General features: G+C 41.4%; 1 protein-coding gene and 1 long non-coding RNA gene across 2 annotated transcripts in view; both read left to right on the top strand.

Moving 5' to 3' along the window:
- The first annotated feature begins 4047 nt into the window (after positions 1–4047).
- LOC107663794 (transcription factor SOX-4-like) lies at positions 4048–4666 on the top strand. The gene is made up of 2 exons (XM_016454124.1): positions 4048–4143; positions 4233–4666. Exons 1-2 carry the CDS (start codon positions 4048–4050, stop codon positions 4539–4541), a joined length of 405 nt encoding a protein of 134 aa, XP_016309610.1. The 3' UTR covers positions 4542–4666.
- Positions 4667–9690: 5024 nt separating this feature from the next.
- Positions 9691–20799, top strand: part of LOC107663804 (uncharacterized) — a 60160-nt gene continuing 49051 nt past the window's right edge. The window contains exons 1-2 of the long non-coding RNA XR_001631387.1: positions 9691–9928; positions 11435–11590. This is a non-coding gene — a long non-coding RNA (uncharacterized LOC107663804). The remainder of the gene's footprint in view (positions 9929–11434; positions 11591–20799) is intronic.

Genomic DNA, 20799 nt, shown 5'->3' with positions numbered 1-20799 from the left:
CAGAATGCATAAAGAAACACCAAGCTACATTTGATTTCAACAAAGACTCAGTCTTTATTCATAATTATTTCATGAAATGATGTGCATTTCTTTAATACAAAGTACATGGAAATGTATAACAAAACAAGAGGCACTTAAAAATCCCAATGAAATCTCACATTACAACAATATTTAAAGGAGATCAGACATATGACCGAGAAAACTGAACCATATTACTATCTTGTATGTCTGCATCTTACGTTTGTCTTTGTTTGTATATCTGACTTATGATCAATGTCTTAATCTCAGAGAACTGCAATAAAAATCAGACTTTTAAATGCCAACAAGAACAACACATGTCTGATGTTCTAAAATGTGTTCCAGTTGTAACCAGAATAAGGATTTAAACTGGCAAAATATATTTTAGATATACAATTTCTGTAACTATTAATTGCTGTATAAACATGTCAGTAACTAAAATACAATATATTTTTCATTATGTTCTTTGCTCAGCAGGCACATTTCTGCAACTGCTGTCTCAGGTCAGGAGATTTTCTTCAGCTGTAAATCATTGTTGTGGTAAAACTAGTTATTTTAATACATAACATTAAATACAAAGAGCCACTGCCGCCCATTGATTCCTGCTGTTTACATTACATTACACATGGTTTCCCTCCTCAAGTGTTCACGTTTTCTGAGCTCCTGTAAAAAATATCATCTCTGATAGCCGCAAAACACCCTTCACAGATCAGCCAACAGAGACTGAGATGAGCACAGAGAGAACAGATGAGTGTGTGTGTGTGCCAGAGAGAGAGAGGAAGAGAGAGAGACATAAGCATAATACACTCACAGTAAAAACAGGAGGTGGAGAGGGAAGAGAGCAGAAGGATACACTCCTGCCGTAATCCGTGAGCTTGTCGTGCCCAGACCGTCCCTCGCTCACAGCTCCACAGACGCAGACGTCCGTGTCCCAGCCCAGGTAGATGTGTTCCCTCAGCACCGGCTGATAAGAGCGGCTCAGAGCAGCAACTAATTCACCATGAAACTGCCGCCAGAGCCTGACTGATTGATCACTGCTGGAGGAGACGAGGAAGGAACAGTTGGAAAGGAGCTGATCCCCAAGAGATGTGGCAAGGCGTGCCAGTTTCCCTCCAGCAGCTCAGGGAACAGAGCAAGAGAGAGAGTCTGCAGTCCCTCCGATTCTCCACATGATGCTGCTGGCGGAGAGCAGATCCGCTGGAAAGGAGCTCTCGCTCTCTCTCACTCGCCGCTTCCAGACAGCACTGGGATCGATTTAGGTCAGCTCGTCTGGGGCAGCTCTCTCACCGATTCACCCGCTGAAAGCAGGACTCCGGGAATCTATTATCCAGTTACGGGATGATTGCATGTGTCCGAGAACGGGATAGGTCCGGCTGGGAGAGGCCTGTGGTCAAAGTCTTACATTTGAAGCAGAAACATTATCCGAGTCCATCCCAACAATCCAAAAGACAATGCTTTCCCTCCTTCAAGAACGCTCGTTCCTCTGGGATCTCCTGCAAGCGCACACACTCTTTGGGGAAATGCTGTATTCCTCATGGAAACCAAGTGTATAGATCCAAGCTTTTTCAGAAATCTGCCTCCAAACTTCCCAGGCATGTTTGCGTTCTCCGAAGAAAGCCTTCCAAGCGAGAAGAGACTTGAAGAAGGAATAGTTTGGGAGAGACAAGACAAGAGAGCCGTCCCACTCCCTCCCTCCTAAAAACAGAAGCGAGTGCGGTGTGTGTGTGTGTGTGTGTGTGTGTGTGCAGTGGCTGCCGCAGTGCGTCTGAGTGGAGAGAGGAGCGAAACACGAGCAGTCCGACTCTGCCCAGAGACGCCCGTGCAAACCAGAGCCGCAGCAGCCGAATGATGACGGATCAGCTGACACATCTGCCATCGCTCAGCGTCTTCCCAGACACGGAGAATGAAAGGACAGGGAATCCCTGGCCAATGCATCCGACCGTCCGGCCCGGTCCTGACACTCTAAAGGCTTCGGGCTTCTGATAGCGCTGATATCTATAGGGAGACTCTGCCTCCCTGGATATGAGATGGAATATTTCTTGCATTCAGTGGCAAAGGTTGCAAGTTCAAGTCTGTCTGTGACAGCTGCTCACCGATGACCAGCTCCACCACTCTTTACCAAACATGAAAAAGAAGGGGAAAAATGAATGTCAGCTGAGTGAAACAGTGTCTAGTCACACCTAGGTCATCAACACTATGGACAGATTTTTATTAGACAACTGACTGGCCATTGATTACTCTCACAACACTGCCTTTACCCCTTTCTAGTCTGATCTATAAAACACAGAGAGGAACCTTTTGTGCTTTTCCATTGTGCAACAAACCACAGAAGGCATCCTTTCTCTATACCTGCTGTAACACAATGCTCAAAAACCCAAGCATGAATGCACACAATCCGTCTAAACCTCACAGACTTTCTGAAACCCACGCACTTTGGTAAGGTCAAGACCAATGCAGGAGAGCAAACGCGAGAGCTCATCTGACAGGCTGAATGGGGGAAAGACCGCGGTCTGGTAATTGTTCAGTGCTCTAAGGTCACTTCTGAGGAGCTGTGGACAGGTGAAGGTGTTAATACTCCATATGCCTCTGTAATTGACCAAAACACCTGCCTCGTCTGGCCAACTCCACTTGCTCAACAACACCGCTCTCAGTTTCATACTCAATACATGAATTAAAAGGCCTGAATTTCTTCTGAAAATGGCTTTTATAATATCACACTTTCTCATGTACACAGGAGCGGTGTAAAGCAGCATTTAGTGCAAATCAATATTTGATAGACCTTGCTCAAAGGCAGGTTTCAGTTTCTGCACTCTTACAAAATTCTAGTTTGGCATTTCATAATGTTATACTGTATATATTATCAACATGTGGACATTAAATGGACAACACTGAAGGTGTTTGTCTATTAAAGACACAGCTTTAGCACCAACAGAACTATACTATAATCAAGTCGTCACTGAATCTCTAGATATTTCAAAATCACAGTGAACACTACCAAAATAAGCTTTTGGAAAAAATCACTGTACCTCCGTGTGGAATGATGTCCCAGCCCTTCCCCAACAGCCAAGTCTCTAATCTGTGAGCTGTTTTGGATGAAAGCATCTGCTGAATTAATTAATGTAAATGTACACAGAGTTTCTTACAGAAGTCACAAGTGTTGACTACTCTCACACTAGTTGTGTTAAAGTCATATTCTCCCATTATTGTTCATCGGCATTATCAAGTTCACATACTGTCAGATGAGACAGGTGTACATAACAATAGATTTTAAAAGAAAACTTCTGCCATAAGAAGAGGAAGAACAGAAAGATGACGTTAATTCCACTTCTGAATTTCATTTCTGCTTTTGAATGCATGGCAAACACATCTGCCCCAATTTCCAAACACAATAACAAAACATGATGGCCAGACAATGCTGAGTGTTTTGCATACACGTTTCCTTAACATTCATGTTAAATACAAAGGCAAATTGAGACGGTAAATTGAGAGCAGATGGACTACGAGGTCCCTCTCCTTCAGTAACACACATTCTTTAACCCTTATTTCTCTATTTCAGTTTCTCCCTTGCCCATCAGGTGTGAAGAGCTTGACGTTTGCCTGTAATTGGTGTTGAGTCACTTCGTTGTTTCACTGGAAAATGTGTCAATTTGCAGGCTCCGCTTTTGCACTTCCAGAAATCTATTGATATTTTGTTTGGCTTTTGTTTTATTTTTCTGTTTTCCGTGCAGTTAAAGTTTAATTTATTCTACGATAGAAAGTGTAACAAAAAGCTATTTTCATTGTGTTTTTTCTCAGTTCTTTCTTATTTTATTGTATTTTAGGGTGGTGTGGGTCTGCAGAGAATTCAAGAGCCTTTGACATATAAGTTGGTCTTACATTGAACAGAATTACATCCTACATATTTCACTGTCTGATGCTGGCCACAAAATCACAGAACTTGAGCATTTGATCTCTACTTGTCATTGCAGGTGTCAGCATCACATGCGCTGGATCAGGTGAGTCTGTAACCCGTATCGCCCCACTCTCAGCATGCTTGCATGCACTTGCATTAGTGAGCTCAAAACAAGAGCTTCGTCTGGACGCCTGCCACCTTCTTCTGTCACACTCAGAGCTCCCCAGGGAACAGTGAGCTGTGGTATATATGGACGTGAACCACAGGGGAATCACTGCAGACTCTTCCAGAAGGCAGCCAAACATCTCTCCAATGGGTTTAGGACCGAGGCAGTGTGTGTGTGTGTGTGTGTCACTCGTCCTCCTCTTCATCGCAGTTCTCCTCTTCCTCCGACGAGGAACTCGACGACGACATGCTGGACGTTAACCCGAGCCCAGGCTTTGACAGCATGTCCCTGGGAAGCATCGGCTCGTCGGTGCTGGACAGAGACTTCGACATGCACTTCGAGTCCGGGGCTTCTCATTTCGAGTTCCCCGACTACTGCACGCCGGAGGTGAGCGAGATGATTTCAGGGGACTGGCTGGAGTCCACCATTTCTAACTTGGTGTTCACGGCTCACGTGCTGAACTAGGGAAAGTTGAGGAAATACGCCTGAGGAAGAACACTGAGCAGAAGGGATAACAGACAAGTGTTTGTTTGTAAAATAAGCCACAGTGTGAAGGCTCCCGCCCGGCAACGCGCTGAAAAACAAAAGCTACGATGTAAGTATAGCTAATTGTTTTAGTATCTTAAGGCATGGTGAATAGATTTGTATTTCCGATTCAGGTTTATAGCTGTTGTGTTAAAAAAAAAAAAGAAAGAAAAGAAGAAAAACATGCCAGCTTATTGTGTCAAGTCACTGACTGTCAGATTGTTCATATACTCCTGTACAGAACTTTTTCATAAAGGAAATAAACTCAGCTGGAACTGAACCCTAAACACTGCGCCGTTGACTCGCTTTCTCATTTGCATAAGTGGGCGTGTCCCCTGTGCGTCAGTTGAACCGTCTGCCTTGTCTGTTTGGACTTGCAAAGCACATATTACCTGCCTCAACGATTTTTTAACGCTCACGTAACAGCAGCTGTGCGTTGCTTACTGTAAGTGGCCTTTATATCTGAGCAAGTTTATAAGTGTAAATTAATTTATTGTGCGTGTGCCAGGTCACTGGAGTTCGCATGCTCCTTGATTATGAATGCACACAGGCGCATCTCCACAGAGCGCACTGAAAGGTGATCCATGTGGCTTGATGCACTCAGTGACTGGCTGGCTGTCTGGCAGACTCTCCCTCCCCTTCCCAGAAAGTCTGGGCTCTCAGAGAGGGGGATGGGCTGCTATCGCCCGCCAGAGACAACCGAATGCATGATATTGCTCCTGTACTGCCATTAAACGCGCACAGTGCGGTATATGTGACTACATTTAAGAATGCATATAAGCAAACCATGTGGCACTGGAAGTGCATGCATTCAAACGAAGCTTTGCTGTTGTTGCACGCCCAATAGAAGATTCTGCATTGTACAGTCTGTGCACATTGCTCTGGCCGTGGTGTGGGAGTTTCCAGAGCAGCCGATGAGCAGCTCAGCAGGGCTCTTTGGCCAGATCTGTTCTCCAGAGGGAGGGGTGTCAGACAAGAAGTGCAGAGAAACCTGCCTGTGTCTGAGGACTGCAGTGAAAGAAAGCTCAGATATTACATTGTAAGTAGCCTCGGTGCAGTTTCGCGTGGGTGCAGTCATTGTAGGCAGCACATTACATTACTGTTTCCTCCATAAAAAGAAAAAAAGGTTTAGCTTTCATCAGACACTTCTGGCAGCAACTCGAGTGTAAAAGAAGACAAGCACTGGTTTCTCCATTTTCACTGCCTTACACAATCACAGCAGAGCCGGTCTCACATGTTTATAGTATCTTTCATGAAATATAGGCCTAAAAAATCATTGTAAGCAGAATAGATTTGATTCCTTTTACTGATCATATGTTGTTGCTTCTGTTGCTACAGTTATTAATGCAGAAAGAGTAACACTGTACTGGTTTTCTTGATTTTTTTGTTTCAGTCAATAGCTTGTGGGATTAGAAAGTGAAAGTGATAATTAATCAGGAAAATATACATTTTATAATATTGTCAACAACTGGCCTAATTATATATTATATTGAACTTGAATTTTTATGCTTTATCTTTGAGAATGAACAAGATTGATTTTTTTTGTGTGTACAGTTTGGTACTGAATGTGTTTATTGTAATAATTCAAATGGCCTACATGCAATAATAATAATAATGGAAAAAAACATCCAAATGGTTCAAATACAGGGGCATCCTGATCTAAAACTGCACTCTAAAACACGGGACTCTGTGACACTGAAATGCTTACATGTAAAAGAGCGTCTCTCTACCAATCCCATAATTTTGAAAAACAGTGGACATTTGCATATTAAATGAAGGTTGAGGAAGTACCTTTGAGCTCAAGCACAGTTTGTTACTGAGGTGTAGTGTGATGATGCTGGTTGTGTGCTGATCCCGCATTAACTAGAACATCTGAGCTGTAAATACAGCCTATTAAGCTTTTGTCAGGACAACCATGAAGAGCTGATGAACAGGACTGATGACGAATTTGAACGGCCGTTTTCAGCATTTTCACCCACAGCGTGTGTCCTGTGAGGCTTATGTATACACTGTAAAATGTAAATGTGAAATGAATGCATGTAACACAATGCTTTTGTAAACCACATACAGTATCAGTTTAAAAAGTGCAAAAAATAATGATTTGAAAAACATTTGAATATTTTTTATTTATTTATGCTATTGATGGAATAAAATGTAAAGATGCTTGTGAATTAGTGATTCATGGTGCATGAGATGTTTCACTGTGTTCAAACGGTGTAAGCCAGTATATTTTCTCCTTTGTTATAAAAATGCCTCAGTCACAATTATCTTTGAGTTTCAAATATGGTAGATATCACTCATTAACTAAGAATGATATATTCTTACAATGGGCCGTTTGCTAGCATTGTAAGTATGAAATTGAATGATCAGTGTTTCCTAGAAATGCATTTTGCTGTCACTGTTACACAGCATTGTCCGTACTGCTATTAGTGTGGCTCTCCTGTCATTGCAAGAGATATTGTGTATCTGAAGGCTCTAACATTTACTGTAGACGTATGGTGAGTAGTGTAAATGCTAATTTGAGGCTGTCAGATCTTCTCTTCTTTTTATGTTTACAATATTAAATATTAACATCATAAAATAATTTACATTTCTGAAATTGCAAACATCTTACTGTTTCATTTCATTGCATTGCATTCAATGACAAAATACAAAAAATGAGTGGCATCTGCAACTAAATTATGGTAGACTTTTTTTAGAATGACATTTATGTTTAGGAGCCATTTTTGGGAGAGAGAGAGAGAAAACTCTAAAATGAAATTTGCTGCACTTGCATAAACAAGAGTTACTTAAAATATCTTAATCAAATCTCACGTCATCTGAACCCAAACAAACCATAGTTCTGAGCAGAATTAACTACTCATATTAAGTAGAGGTTTTTACACTTTTATATTTTGCTTAAATAACTATTAAATATGATAAATATTATCAGTTAAGCGTACTAGTTTCTCAGTGTTGAGCTGATTGAATTTTCGTGGCACCTGCATGTGAATTAAAATGCTTTACTAAAAACACTTGTCTAAGTCTTAATAACTTAGTTGTGTTTTATTTAGTCAGAATTGGCTCAGCAGCTGCATGCTTACCTCTTTAAACTCTGAAATCAAACTCGTTTTGAGCATGATCTGCTGTGATGTTTAGTGGATGGATGCATTCTGTTCCTCACGCAGGTGTCCTACAGGTGTGCTTTATCACATGTTCAACTAACTATATTTCTGTGCATTAATGATTTGACCATAGAATGACGTTAAACCAAAGGTCCGTTGGCTTCATTACACTATGTGTCATCTTTTCACTGCAGCTTTATTTGATCATTATTTGATAATCGATTATATTCGAATGGACTGTATTTAAAATGACTGTATTTTTCTAGCAGGACACCTAAAACATTGCAGTAAAACGCGTAGGTTGACATTAAACATTAAACATATAATAATTAGTAGCTAGATAAATATAGCCTATTTCATTGCACATTACATCGCCACGCTTAAATGTAATATGTGTCAGAACTTGTCGATATAGTCATGCTTTGTGTGAATTCAGGCAAATTGGCAGATTTTTGCTATTGAGATGACTGGGAATCAGGCGTATTCTGACCAGTGAACAATGCCATTCAGGGGGTCGGATTTGAATATATATATATATATATATATATATATATATATAAATAAATAAATAAATGAATCAATCATGCATGTTGATGTCCCTAGAAGTCGTTTCAACAAAACACAAGTTTTATTTACTTGAGTAACTGTTGTCGTAGCTGGTACTAGGTATGTGATATATATGGTTGAAATGTATGTTTGTTTTATATTGTGCTGTATTGAAATGTGTATTGGTGTATTTATATATGTTATTCGATGTGTGGTGTTTTAAAAAATGATTTTGAATGTCCTAGCACAATAAGGAGGGTCTCTTTCTGGCTCTGTTTTAGGAGCTGGTTTGTGTCACTGTTTTGAATTACTATTTATGTCTGATATAAAGTATTGCACATTTGCACACGATATATTGGGGGGTGTTGAACCCTTCTGGTATCAACTTGCTACCAGCTAAGCCTATTTATGTTTTAGAACTTTTGTCGAGTTGTTAATAAATGACGGTTACATGGACGATTTGAGTGGAGAAATCGATTGCTTGTCATAGATAGGCTTTACAATAACAAGCAAAATATGTTTGGTGCATAAATCAGATGGACTTACTGAAAATGCAAATTCATTCTCTGCCAGCAGGAGGTGCTTTAAAGCGGGAGAAACAGAGGTTTCCCCAGTAAGGGCTGTACACACAGCAGCGCTCAGCTCACAAACGCTGCTTTATCAGGCATATAACATGCAAGATGAAATGAAAATGACATCGAAATTTTCTAAAGATCGTCTTCCTTCAGAAATACAGTGATATAAAAACACGCATGCCTCGTTATGATTTTTAAATGTGCAGTATGTGCTCATGTTTATTCAACGAAGCCTTTTGGAAAATCTGTAATTTTTGATATTGTGGCACCACAAATAAATAAATGTATGGGAAACACATCCCACAGCACAACCACCTGAGCCCAACTTCAGTCTACTCATCACCTTAACTTTAACTGCGTTTGTAGCCGGAGCCAGAGCCAGACTGATAAACACACACAGACCGGAAGTTAACTTCGGGCCAGGCGCACGCGCCCGATGAAACCGTCTATATATTCAGGAACAGAAACCCTAACATTTTGTTTCGACTTGGAAATTATGACAGCTAAGAAATATTTATCTTATAGACGAATTTTAAGTGCGTTACAATACAGGCAACTTATATAGCTACAACTCAATGGAATGCAATGATTTACATTGATTTAACTATTTATTACAAATATTTTAATTAAGTCATTTTTGAGTAAATGCAGTGTTTCCTGAGGGGCCACGACCAATCCGTAGGCTACATATTTTATTTGGTAGCTAATTCATTCTGATTTCTGGGAGGGGTGTGTTTAGGGGTGGGGTTAGGGGTGGTCTTTCCTACGAATTAGCCACCCCGTAAAATACGTACGATTTTTCACGATTTTCCCCAATAAAATATGTACGAATTGCCGTGAGATCGTGTTTTTTTGCATTTCACATCGTGCATTTGAGCGTGTTTGTACCGTGGAGAGCAAAACAATCCCCATAATTCACTGATTTCTGAGTAACTCCAGTAAGTTGCTCTCTGTGTTGATATTTAGTTGTATGTAGAGGGCGGGACTCGAACTGAAAGGAACAAGGCGCGGCCAAGAACCCCTTCACACGTGTAGACAAAGAGACCATCAACACAACCCAAACATGCAGGGAAAGTTTTCCAGGACCTCGCGAAGCGCCCAGGTGAGTGATCGGCACACGCTCAGGTTAAGCTTGTGTCGCGCTCAGATCGGTTTCGTCTGTGGATGTGTATCTGGAAAAGTTCTGCAAGAGTTGGTGCGTCAGCTCGCAAAGGAGCGGTCCTTTGTTCAGCGGCGACTCGAGATGCTCAAACTATAGATGAAGATGAGATCTGAAGAAAGTGTGGATGGAAAAAACGATAGGATGTATTTGGGAGAAAAAAGTGTTATTTTCTACTTTTGGCTCATGTGGGACTAAGGATGGCGCAGGAAGACAAAGCTGTCAAAAGTTGATTGGCGAAGGAAGTTGACCGAAAATTGCGCACGCAAAGTATTTCGCAATTAATATTAAACGAAAGACGAGTTTTGTTTCAGGAGAAGCTCTAGGCATTGCTCTGTTTAATCTTCCGGATGATGTAGTAGTTAATCGCGAGGTTGATATCTCCAATTATCTGCGCATGAATACATACTGATTAATTCAGCATACTTGTGCTTTTAATGCCTTCTTATTAAATCGTTTAGTATTAGATGCAATGCTTTTTGGTGCCATTTACGATGATTTGTGAGCGTGAGGTGGATGCATGATGTTCAGATTGTGTGAAAGAGCAACAGGTACAATGAGCAGTCGCTCTCAGTCCTTTGTTACAGAACTTAGAAAGACACGATGCAGTCTCTTTGTTCTGCAGCTGCCGAACACAGAGTGTGAGGACACGCCACACAATTCCTCAAATAGCTGATATTGCAGTGAACGGTGTTTTTTTTAGTATGCTAAAAAAAGAAAAGAAAAAATAATTGCAATAAGTTTAACCTAGGAAACGATAGTTAGCATCACTTCTGATTGAAATACCTGCTTTTAATGTAACTTTTAAACCAGAATATTTTCAAATAAATTAGACATTTAAAGACAACTGTCATGTAAGTATTTCTGAAGCGATCATTTGCCTTTTTATTTTAAATTTGATGTCCTTGTTCTCCTAAAATAAGCGCTAATTCTTCATGTGTGTGCATTTGCCCTGTAGCTCTGGAAACCCAAAGTTAGTTTACTTTTGACAAAGTTGTCATGTGGATTTTTTGTTTTGCTCTCCATCTTTTGCTTCTACAATCCAATGCATTCGCGATATGTGCACATGTGAATAATTTAAAATGTACTTAAAATAACCCAATTATATATCCAAAGCTGGAGCTATTAAGGCGTTAGTAAAAATTTAGATTTTTTAAAATATTTTATATATATATTTATTTGTTTAATTTTTTTTAAATAATTTTTTTATGAAAGTGTTTAATCCCAAAATAATTTTCCAGCTCGAACTATTGTGTCTCAAACTGCAAGTGGGCCTGTATGCCAAGATTTGGAGACTTTGAGACATACATTTATTAAACGCGTTTCAATAGTGAGCATTTGCATTGTATTTATCTGATTTATCAAAAAACAAAAATCAAAAGAGCAGAGAACTCAGCTGCATTAAATAATTTCTTCGTTGAAGTTAAACTCGTATGAGTTCTGTTATAGGCCAGCACGCACGGGACTGTGAGCACTGGAGAGCTCCTGTTCTAAACGGACGTCCTTTGAAGGATTTATTTAATTATTTTTCTGCTGTGGGATTATTGGACTATCCATAATGAGAATGATTACTTTCCACTTCTAGACACAGTGGAGCAACTAAAGGTGAGTGTCCTACATTTAAAACGCATTTGGTAAACCATTATCATTGAAAACGTGTATGTAATTCATAACTTCTCCAAATATTAATTTAGAGAGCTACGTATGTTAAGATGTGCATCTGAATGTACACGAGTGAGCGTTGCATAATGCACTGATGATTGTTCGCATCATTAGCTGAAGTTACAATAGCGTGCTGGCGCGCTTGGTGACGAGGAGTGACGTGGCCGGATCAGTCTCACTTTCCTCAGCATAATGATGTCATGCAGTGTGCTATCAGTCCATCAGGCGTGACTGAGAGCACCAGGCCCTCTCTCGGAGAGCTCGAGCTCTGTCTGAATGTGTTTGTGTAGCGCAGCGGTGTTTTTTTCAGCAAGTGCGGAGCTGGACAGCGTCAGGGACTCGGGGCTGGATCTGATGCGCACCGCATCCGCGGGGAACCTTCAGAGCCGCATTGCAGCCGTTTCCTTTATCAAATGAAAGTTTGGGATGAGTAATCCCATCATCTTCCTCTAACTCGAGGGAGCTGAGCTCAGACTGCGTCGGAAGCCTCACGGCGTCTCTCCGCTATGATGTCACTAGTCTCTGGTATGATGTCATTGGCAGCCAATCAAACGCGAGCGGGAATCATACGAGCCAATGAGACGCCAGGCGGCCCCGCCCACCGCACGTTCTGCCCATGTTGGAGGTCGCAGCTCTGAAATGAAGTAATGCAGAGAAAAGCACCAGCTGCAGCTTCAGAGGAGAGAGTTTGAGGATGAAAAAGACAAGGCTTGTATGATTGTTTTAATCCACTGGAGACATGAAGTCAAGTGCTCAGAGTTTCATTCACTCTCCACATAAAACACATCACTAGTATTTAGAGCAAATGTTGCATTGTAAAGGCAGAGATTATTTCAGTTTTCTTCTGTAAAACTAGCAGATGGTGCCGACTGTTCTCTAACCTGTTCCTTTCATCCGCATTATTCAGTAAACAGATGGATGTCAGTCCTGCGGCTCGTACAGTCTGTGGTCCACTCCTTTCTCTCCCGTTCTCAGTTCACGGTCTCTTCTGCATATGAATGCGCTTTGGAAGAGCTCCACATTCAGACCAGCATTACCAATTGTCCTGACAGTGTACCTTGGTTCTCACAGCCGGTGGAGTACAGGCTTAGTTTGAGTTCTCAGTGTCTGTCGTCCAGAGATAAGTCAACATGCTCTGACTGAGCACTGCGATGGATCCAGAATGCATTATTTCCCTTTTTATTCACAATGGTTAAATGCTCCTTGTTGATTGTGGGTTTGTTTTTCGCATTATTTTATCAGTAATTATTGCTTTTTTTATTTTGAAAGTTAAAACAATTAATAAATAAGATAAAAAAATTAGTGCAGTCCAGCAAATATTTAGGAATGTTGTAGGAATATGGAGGAATATGTGAAAAATTTGATTTTTTGTTTTTTTATGAAATTTTGGGGAAAAAAAGTTAAAAAAAAATTGTACCATTAGAGGTTCAGTATCTTGTCAACAGCTTTGTACCTTATTTACCCCTCAAAAAGGTGCATATTAGTACCATATTATTACCACTCTGAAGTGCCAATAACAATAGTTGACTATTTTTTGCATGTTTGTTTTTCTGACAGTGCATCTGTAGATGGCAGGTCAGACGTGTGCATCTGGACACTCAAGCTGTGCTGAAATATGTAAGAAGACCGTGAGTGTGGTGTGTTTGTGGTCAGTGGATTGTGTTGATGGTTCATGTGATGAACTGCACCTCTGCTTGAGAACCACCGGTCTGATATCTTGGGACTCAAACTGCTGCTGAGAGTTTCAGTTCAAAGCGTTGAGAAATATCGCATTGCTTCTATTTCCAGTGCTGCAATGCAAATGAGCACAAACCCTTAAGCTGCACTGCTGTCATGATGAATTTTGCACTCATGCACAAAAAAGTCTAAAATAGGGAATCAGTCTGTGCGTGTGCCGTCAGCATGTCGCACTTTAACAATCTTTCACCCGTCTTTGGCTGAGCTGAAGGCAGAGCGTTATCCTGTCAGTCCTCCACAGCGCTCTCGCTGAGCTGAGAGTTCAGGAGTCACATCAGGACACTCTGAGGCACAGAAACGATTGCTTGTTCCACCAGCGGTTCACCGGCCGGTCGCTTCTCTTTGTTTGCACATGCATGAGGAATCTGCAGTCTACATCTGACACACCTCAGATTAGTCACTTTTCATCAGAATAAAACGACGAGCAGTGTCAGACACCTACTGACCTCAAAGTGACCAGCCTGAGTGAAACAGAGCTCAGTAAATGACATCATTCATGAGACTAAAGCAGGTGCTGATCATCTTAAAGGGACAGTGTGACTCAAAAAGGATCATCATGTACTCACCCTCATGTTGTTCGAAACCATTTTGAGTTTCTCTCCTCTGTGGAACATGAAAGAAGATATTATAAGTCAGTGGTACCCAAATGGTGACCAAAACAGTTTGGTTACCAGCGTTCTTCAAAATATCTTCTTTGTTCTGCAGTATACAGTTTGGGATATTTTTATTTTTGGGTGAACTGTCCCTTTAAGAGACCTATTACTAAGCTCCACCCTTCTTGGAAATGTATTGTTCAGTAAAAATGTGCATAAAGTGGTAAAAATGGATGATACGTCCTTCCTTTCGGGACTGAAGTGAACTGTGACAATGCAAAGCATTTTGTATCTATTTTTCTTTAAAGAAGTTACACAGTAACATGAATCAGAATGGAGTCAACCGCCTCCCACAGTCACTGAAAGGAGAAACGCCTCATTTTAAACTGTATTTTTCTGAACACACAGATCCTCCATTAGAAAAGAGTAAAAAACCTCTCTGAGAAAATGTTGGAAGGCAGCAGTTAAGAAAGGATTGGTTCGTATTGAGTTAGCAAAGGGTCAGTATCACAAATCTGTGCTATTAGCTTTGTCTGTCTTTCTGCACAAGGTAAACCCCGTCCCCCGTGTTATTGTGCGGTTGTCGTGGGTCTGTGGATCCTCAGGAGTGACGTGTCGGTGTGGTTTGTGATTCAGGAGCATCTCTCGTCAGCTGTGCTCCTCTGGGAGGTTCAGGTTCTCCTCTGAGCTCCGCGGAGACTTTCTGTCTTATAACCGCTGCGTCAGGAGCTCCTCATCAACTCTGAACATCATATCAGTGCCTCCATCAGCCCTTCAGATATGAAATCAAACTCAGAGCTGTAATTTAAACTTCACCTAGAGCTATTAGACTGCCGTGTTGATTTAAAAAAATACGCAAATCTAGCATTCACACGTGAGCTTTAATTACAACGTACAAGCATTTTTATCACATGAATATATGAATAAATAAACGCTGAAGCTGAAGTGGGCGCAGAGTCTAATGAACTACAAACATGTGTGTTTATCCTAATGTTTGTGTGTATTTAAGTAACTTTATCCTAAATTTAAAGCGTAACTCTGCTGAAACACTGAGAAGGCTTCACGATGACCAGACACATTTTCTGTGTATCGGGATTTTAAATGACTCATCTCTACAGCATGAAAACTAGTTCAGTGAATCATACTTATACTGCCAGTAAATCAGCATTCAGTCCGATTAGTCTATATAATCCACCAATCACACAGTTAAAAAAATATAAATACATAAGAATCTGTGAAATTCGCGGTAAAAATTGCAGCATTTTAAGTTTTACAGTTTAACTTAAATTTACAGTAAAACCCTGCATTTCATTAACTGATTTAATGTTAATTTACCAACCTATTGAAGTAGGAATATCTGTTTTGTACCTTTATAACACACTGGCAACCACCAAAAACAGGTGATGGGAAAGATACAGAATGAATCACAGCTCATCACAAGCAGCTTTTCCACATAAATATTAATATACAGAAGGTGCGAACAAACACAAAACACCATCATGACAATAAAATAATGCAATGAGCATGAATTAAACAACATTTGACATAACATAAAACCCTAACTCATATGTAAAAAAAATATAGAAGAAAGAGTTTATTCAACAAAACAAAAACATCAAATGTGAACTGTCAAACAGGGAATTCTGGGAATGTAGATTTACGTGAATTTTTTACTGTGAATTAAAAGATAACTTCTCTTCTGTTCTTTTTTTTTTTTTACTTCCACAAACTGTAAATATAACAGTATTTTACTATAACAAATCTGCTGTATTATGACTATTATAACATGACTATTTTCCACGTTAGAATAACAGTAATGTAATAAACATTCTTAAGTAAATACAAATGGAAGTGGAGCAAAAAAAGAAAAGAAAAACGCGACACAAACTTAATGAGGTGAATCCTGGGATGCTTTAGAAGGAGGAACATATGTGAGAAGCATTTTTATAAAGCACTTTGTAGACAACTCCTATTTGTCTACAAACCTGAAGCTCAAGCGTTTAAGCAGAAGCCTTTAGCTGGAAAGCTTCTGAAGCTCACTGGAGTGTGTAGTGTATGTACTGTATGCAGCGCAGTGTGTGTTTGAGCTCAGTGCGGCAACTGCATGGCCAGTAAAACTCAATTCCCCATGCATGGGCTTTTTGAAGTCCAAATGCTCTCATCACATGCACAATTAACTTGAGCCCTGGACGTCCGTCGTCATGAGCGGCTCGTCAGCCTGAGGCTATCGCGGGGTCAGAGGTCACCGGGACAGCCAGAGCTTTAAACACATGTGTTGCTCTTTTCCAGTCTGTCTGTCCATTCTCACATTCGACAAATTAAGGTCATTTCTGTTGTGTTCGCCTTCAAGCAGCGTGATAGTAATGATGTTAGTCAGTACGGTCACACCACGCAACGCTGCCAATTATAGAGCTTATTTCAGCTTTTGGCCTTTTGTTATTTGAGGCTGCCAAACGGGTTGAACCTGAAGTAGATTTAATTTTGGTTTTGCAGGTCACTTGTTATTCAGGTCATCACATTTATCCCAGATTTGGTTAATCTCAAAGGAACCTCAGCTGGGCTCACAGCAAAACGAAAGCGTTGCCTGAAAACAGTGACATGCTAGAGTAACATTCCTCGATCTGCTTATATTATGTGCTCTAATCCCGTATTTTATTTAGGAACGCTTAGCGATTCAAGAGCTTGGCAGATTTTAATGTCAGCTATATAAGTTAGCAAGTCTTTATTGAAAAAAGCGAAAGCTGCCAGTGGAATAGGGTTTGTTGGAAGCATTTCGACCGTGCTTGACACATTAAATCTAGATCTCCTGCTGGGGCTTGAGCTGCACAAGGACTGCAGGTTTGTCTTTAGGCCAAATGAGCCATGGACTTCACAGCCCAAACCACGCCAAAACAATGCGTTAACACACTTGATGCAGTGCCAGAGACGATCTGCCGAGTGCCGACTGAATGAGGTGTTTTTAAAACAAAGCACGAAATCTTGGAATTCTGGCTAGATGGAAATCTAGCTTGAAGCTTTTGGAGGACAAATGAATGCCCTGCTTTGAGGATCATCCCATGATTGCAAAGAGGATGCAGATGTTTGTAGACTGTGTTCAGGAGTCTCTGAAGGCTTGAGCACCTCCTGCTGTACATGCTCACCAATGGTGCTTACCATGTGACATACGCTGGCAATAGTGTAATGGCGATTGTTTGGTTACTTAGTTGTTCCTTCAAAATGTTCCTCCAAGCAATATTTTGTTGTTCAGTTGTTGTAGAAGTAGACAGTTGGTGACATTTATCCCGTCCTTCCTCCACTGTGATTGGATGTTGCAGTGATAAGCGCTGTGTTTTACCCAAAGTTGAACATTTTTAAACTCTCAAATGACCAGAAAAAAACCCGGCAAGTGCTCAGTGTGAAATAGACTCCCACTGAAAACAATTGAAAAAATAAGCTAGGTACAGGAAAAAAACACTGGTGGACACACGGCCTACAGCTGGTTGGGTAAAGCCAGCATTGTATATTACGAATATTGTTGGCTCTTGGATGAATTGCTATAAGCCGCTTTGCATAAATGCATCTGCTAAAAGCATGAATGCAAATGTAAACTGATGGTCAGATGCATGGGCGTCGGAAGCAAAAAAATAAAGTGGGTGGGTCCAGAAAAATTTTCTGGAGTAGATGCCATTTCCTGTATTCTGGTGCCTAGCCTAGCAAAAACATCAGATAACTGTTAGCGTTATAACAATATGCGCTGAATTAGAGACGGTGAAAGTGAGTGGGTCCAATATGAGGCATTCCTGGACCAGAAAATCTCAGATTGGTTGATGTGAGAGCTTGGAAATTATATATTTACTGTCATCATTAAAAGGCTTTTACAACATGTCTGCAAATCAGTTTTCAAGTATTTAAACTCAATCTTTCAATGGCAGGTTTTGATAACTGGGTAAAGCTCTAAACCGTGATTATTTATTCACATGCAGCTTCTGTGAGTGCTGAACAGACTCTCAGTCTCAGACCCTCCATCAGGCGAAGCACAGATGAAAAACCTGTTCTGTGTGGTCAAAAGGTTACTTTGTGATTTAAAAAAAAAAAATCTAGTACTATTAGTTAATTCTTTTGAAATCATTTGAGAGATTCCAATTTAAGTGAAAATTAACTGAAGCGAAAGCATCAGAATTTGAATCTCGGTCTCTTATGCCCCTCTCCAAAAGCTGTAAAGTGTTATAGATCTGTGCCTGTAAGACAAGATGCCATTACTTTCTAGAATAGTCTGAGCCCCGTGTTGTTCCCGGCACGGGAAGTGGCTAATGTATGTGCATCGCACCCGGAGGGCTAATCCGCCGCCCTGTCTGTCTCTCTGTAAAAACAGTCAATGATGCATCAGACAACAAAACCAATGAGCTGCTCTCCAGCACTGGAAGCAGCACCGCTGTCAGCTGTGGCGCAATAATTAAATGTGATAAATTATACGTGGCACTGAGTGACAGGTGCAGCGAGAGCCATTGTGTGGAGAGCCAAGAAGCGCCACAAGCTCAAGCCATTTTTAACTGTTTCAGTTGAGCCTGCGGACGAGGGAGGCTGAATGTGGCGCACATTAGCAGGTTAAAGGAGGGGGCCTCGTTACGCGGAGGAAGCACTTTGGGAGGGCAGTGATTGCCTCCTGACATTTTTACAGCCCTGGCGAGGGCCGGCGAGTCGCGGGAGGAGGGTCGTTATGCTCCACTCCACACGGGAGAAGACGGCACCCCCTGGCCCTCCACAGGTTTTCACTTTCCACTGAGAGCCACGTTACTGACCCGGCCGAGCGGGCGAATGAGCGGGCAACTCTGCCCCCGGTGGTCAGCGGCGGTCATGCATGAGCTGTGTTGCACGAATGCCCGCGTCGTTACCTCATTCACAGAAAGGTCACAGAAGTACAGCAGGAGAGCGGCGTGGTTTTCCTCCAATAGACCTATGAAGCAGCTGCCTCTCTGAAAGATAAGAGACATTCACTGTGAGAGCTGCAATCCAATTTAATGACAAGAAAGGTTTATATGGCACACATTTTCTTTTTTTACAAAGCCAAGACAAGGAGAAAGGAAACGAGCTGTATAAAGAATAAAAATTATGCGATTTATATTAGTGATTTTAAGCAAACCATTTGACATGTTCAGGGTTTTATAATGGTTTGGTCCTTTCTTTGAAAGCACACAAAGAAAATCTATTGATATTTAAGGTTGGATAAAATGATGGTATTTAGAGGAATGAAGGCAGAAGCAGTATGTTGTGAAGGAAATGTCTTTATACATAAAGTATTTCTGGACCATAAAATCTCAGATTGGTTGATGTGAGAGGTTGGAAATTATTTATTTACTGTCATCATGAAAAGGCTTTGACAGCATGTCAGCGAATCTGTTAGGAACTCTACAGTAAAATAAATACAGTACATTAAATGGTAACTTTTTTGTGGCTTGTAAAATATTATGTATGATTTTTTCTGTTACAATTGACATGTTCATATATAACAGACTTGTTTTTTTCTTTGAAAACACACAGAGGACAGAAATTGACGCAATTTGACCACCGCCAATCTCTCAATAATGTTTTCCTCTTTTGAAAAGTCATAAAATTGCAAATGGAAACACAAAAATATATTTGTTGTAATTTCCATTCACCGCTATACAACCACTAAACTATGATGACTTCTGCTTCTGAGAAACCCAGAAATGTGAAAAGGGTCCATCATAACAAGCTCCCCATGCCAAATACAATGAGAGTGTAATGATTCCTGTGAACATGAAAGTTCTCAGGACCGCTGACACTGAGACTGGTCAAGTCAAGCGGTCATATGAAGGCAGGACGAGTGGTCAACGTGTGACTTTTCTCCCAGTTATGCAACATAAACACATTGTTGATAAACTCAGCGAGGCAGGCCTGTCAGCAGTCACAGGTTAACGCGTTTTGTATTTCAGCATCTCTGACATCTGTTTCGCACCTAAATCTCTCGTGCTTCACAAGCAACCGCAACATGTCAGCTCGCGGTGTCACAGCTTCCGGTCGAGTCGTGGCGCGTCTGGCTGGTTTGGGATAGTGGCAAGCGCACACACTCCTCTCACACATGCACACGCGTCCTGTCTCACCCTCGCTGTTTCTCCCGCTATGCCGGCTGGCAGAATACGTGTTGGGTTCAGGGATGCTGATGCGCTTTGCACCCTGCCTGGCATGAGAGAGAGAGCGGCTGTGCTGCGACTCCTGCCGCCCATCCCAGAGCGCCACATGGCTGCCGTCGCATGCGGCACGTGTCTGCTGTTGGAGTGCATCGCCGCATGTGTATCTGCAAACGTGGAGCGCGTAGCGGGAGGCCTGCGCTTGCCAAATGTGCACTTTCTTGGCCTGCGGAGACATGCGTGGGCGCAGTCGGCGGTCTGTCAGATCAGTGGGGTCCTTGTGTGTTAAAAGTGGTCACATTTGCATGCGGATCAGATGGCGTGCCATCCGTCTTAATCTGTAGAGGACGGGGAGCACAGACAGGTAAACGCTCTTGAGTTTCAGCCCCAAATAACCCATCAATCTGCTCTAATGAAAATGGCACCAGAGCCTTCGTGATCCCTGGATAGCTTTGTGGACGTCTGTGGCTTATCAACAAAGACTCTTGCTGGCCTGGGAAAAGAGTTGAAAGCGGTGCCGGGGGTCTCTAAAGTTTATCTCCGCTCAGATTTCGTATCAAGGCAGGTGTGTATGTGTTTAGCGCATGGGGCGAGAGAAGAATCGCTCCGTTTCAGACAAACTGAACTCAAGTCACTGAGGTAAAATCATGGTAGGCTAATGGTTTAAATAAAGGAGGATGACCTCTGGAGGAAC

Source organism: Sinocyclocheilus anshuiensis, unplaced genomic scaffold (assembly GCF_001515605.1).
Source record: "Sinocyclocheilus anshuiensis isolate Anshui unplaced genomic scaffold, SAMN03320099.WGS_v1.1 scaffold187, whole genome shotgun sequence".
In the NCBI taxonomy this organism is placed as follows: Eukaryota; Metazoa; Chordata; class Actinopteri; order Cypriniformes; family Cyprinidae; genus Sinocyclocheilus; species Sinocyclocheilus anshuiensis.
This window is presented reverse-complemented; position numbering and strand designations above follow the sequence as displayed.

What these genes read in the sequence shown, in the direction of transcription:
- LOC107663794 (XM_016454124.1), top strand. Translation starts at nt 4,048, where the DNA reads ATGCTTGCATGCACTTGCATTAGTGAGCTCAAAACAAGAGCTTCGTCT. An exon ending in TCAGAGCTCCCCAGGGAACA is followed by an intron (nt 4,144 to 4,232) that starts GTGAGCTGTGGT and finishes CAATGGGTTTAG; the next exon opens with GACCGAGGCAGTGTGTGTGT.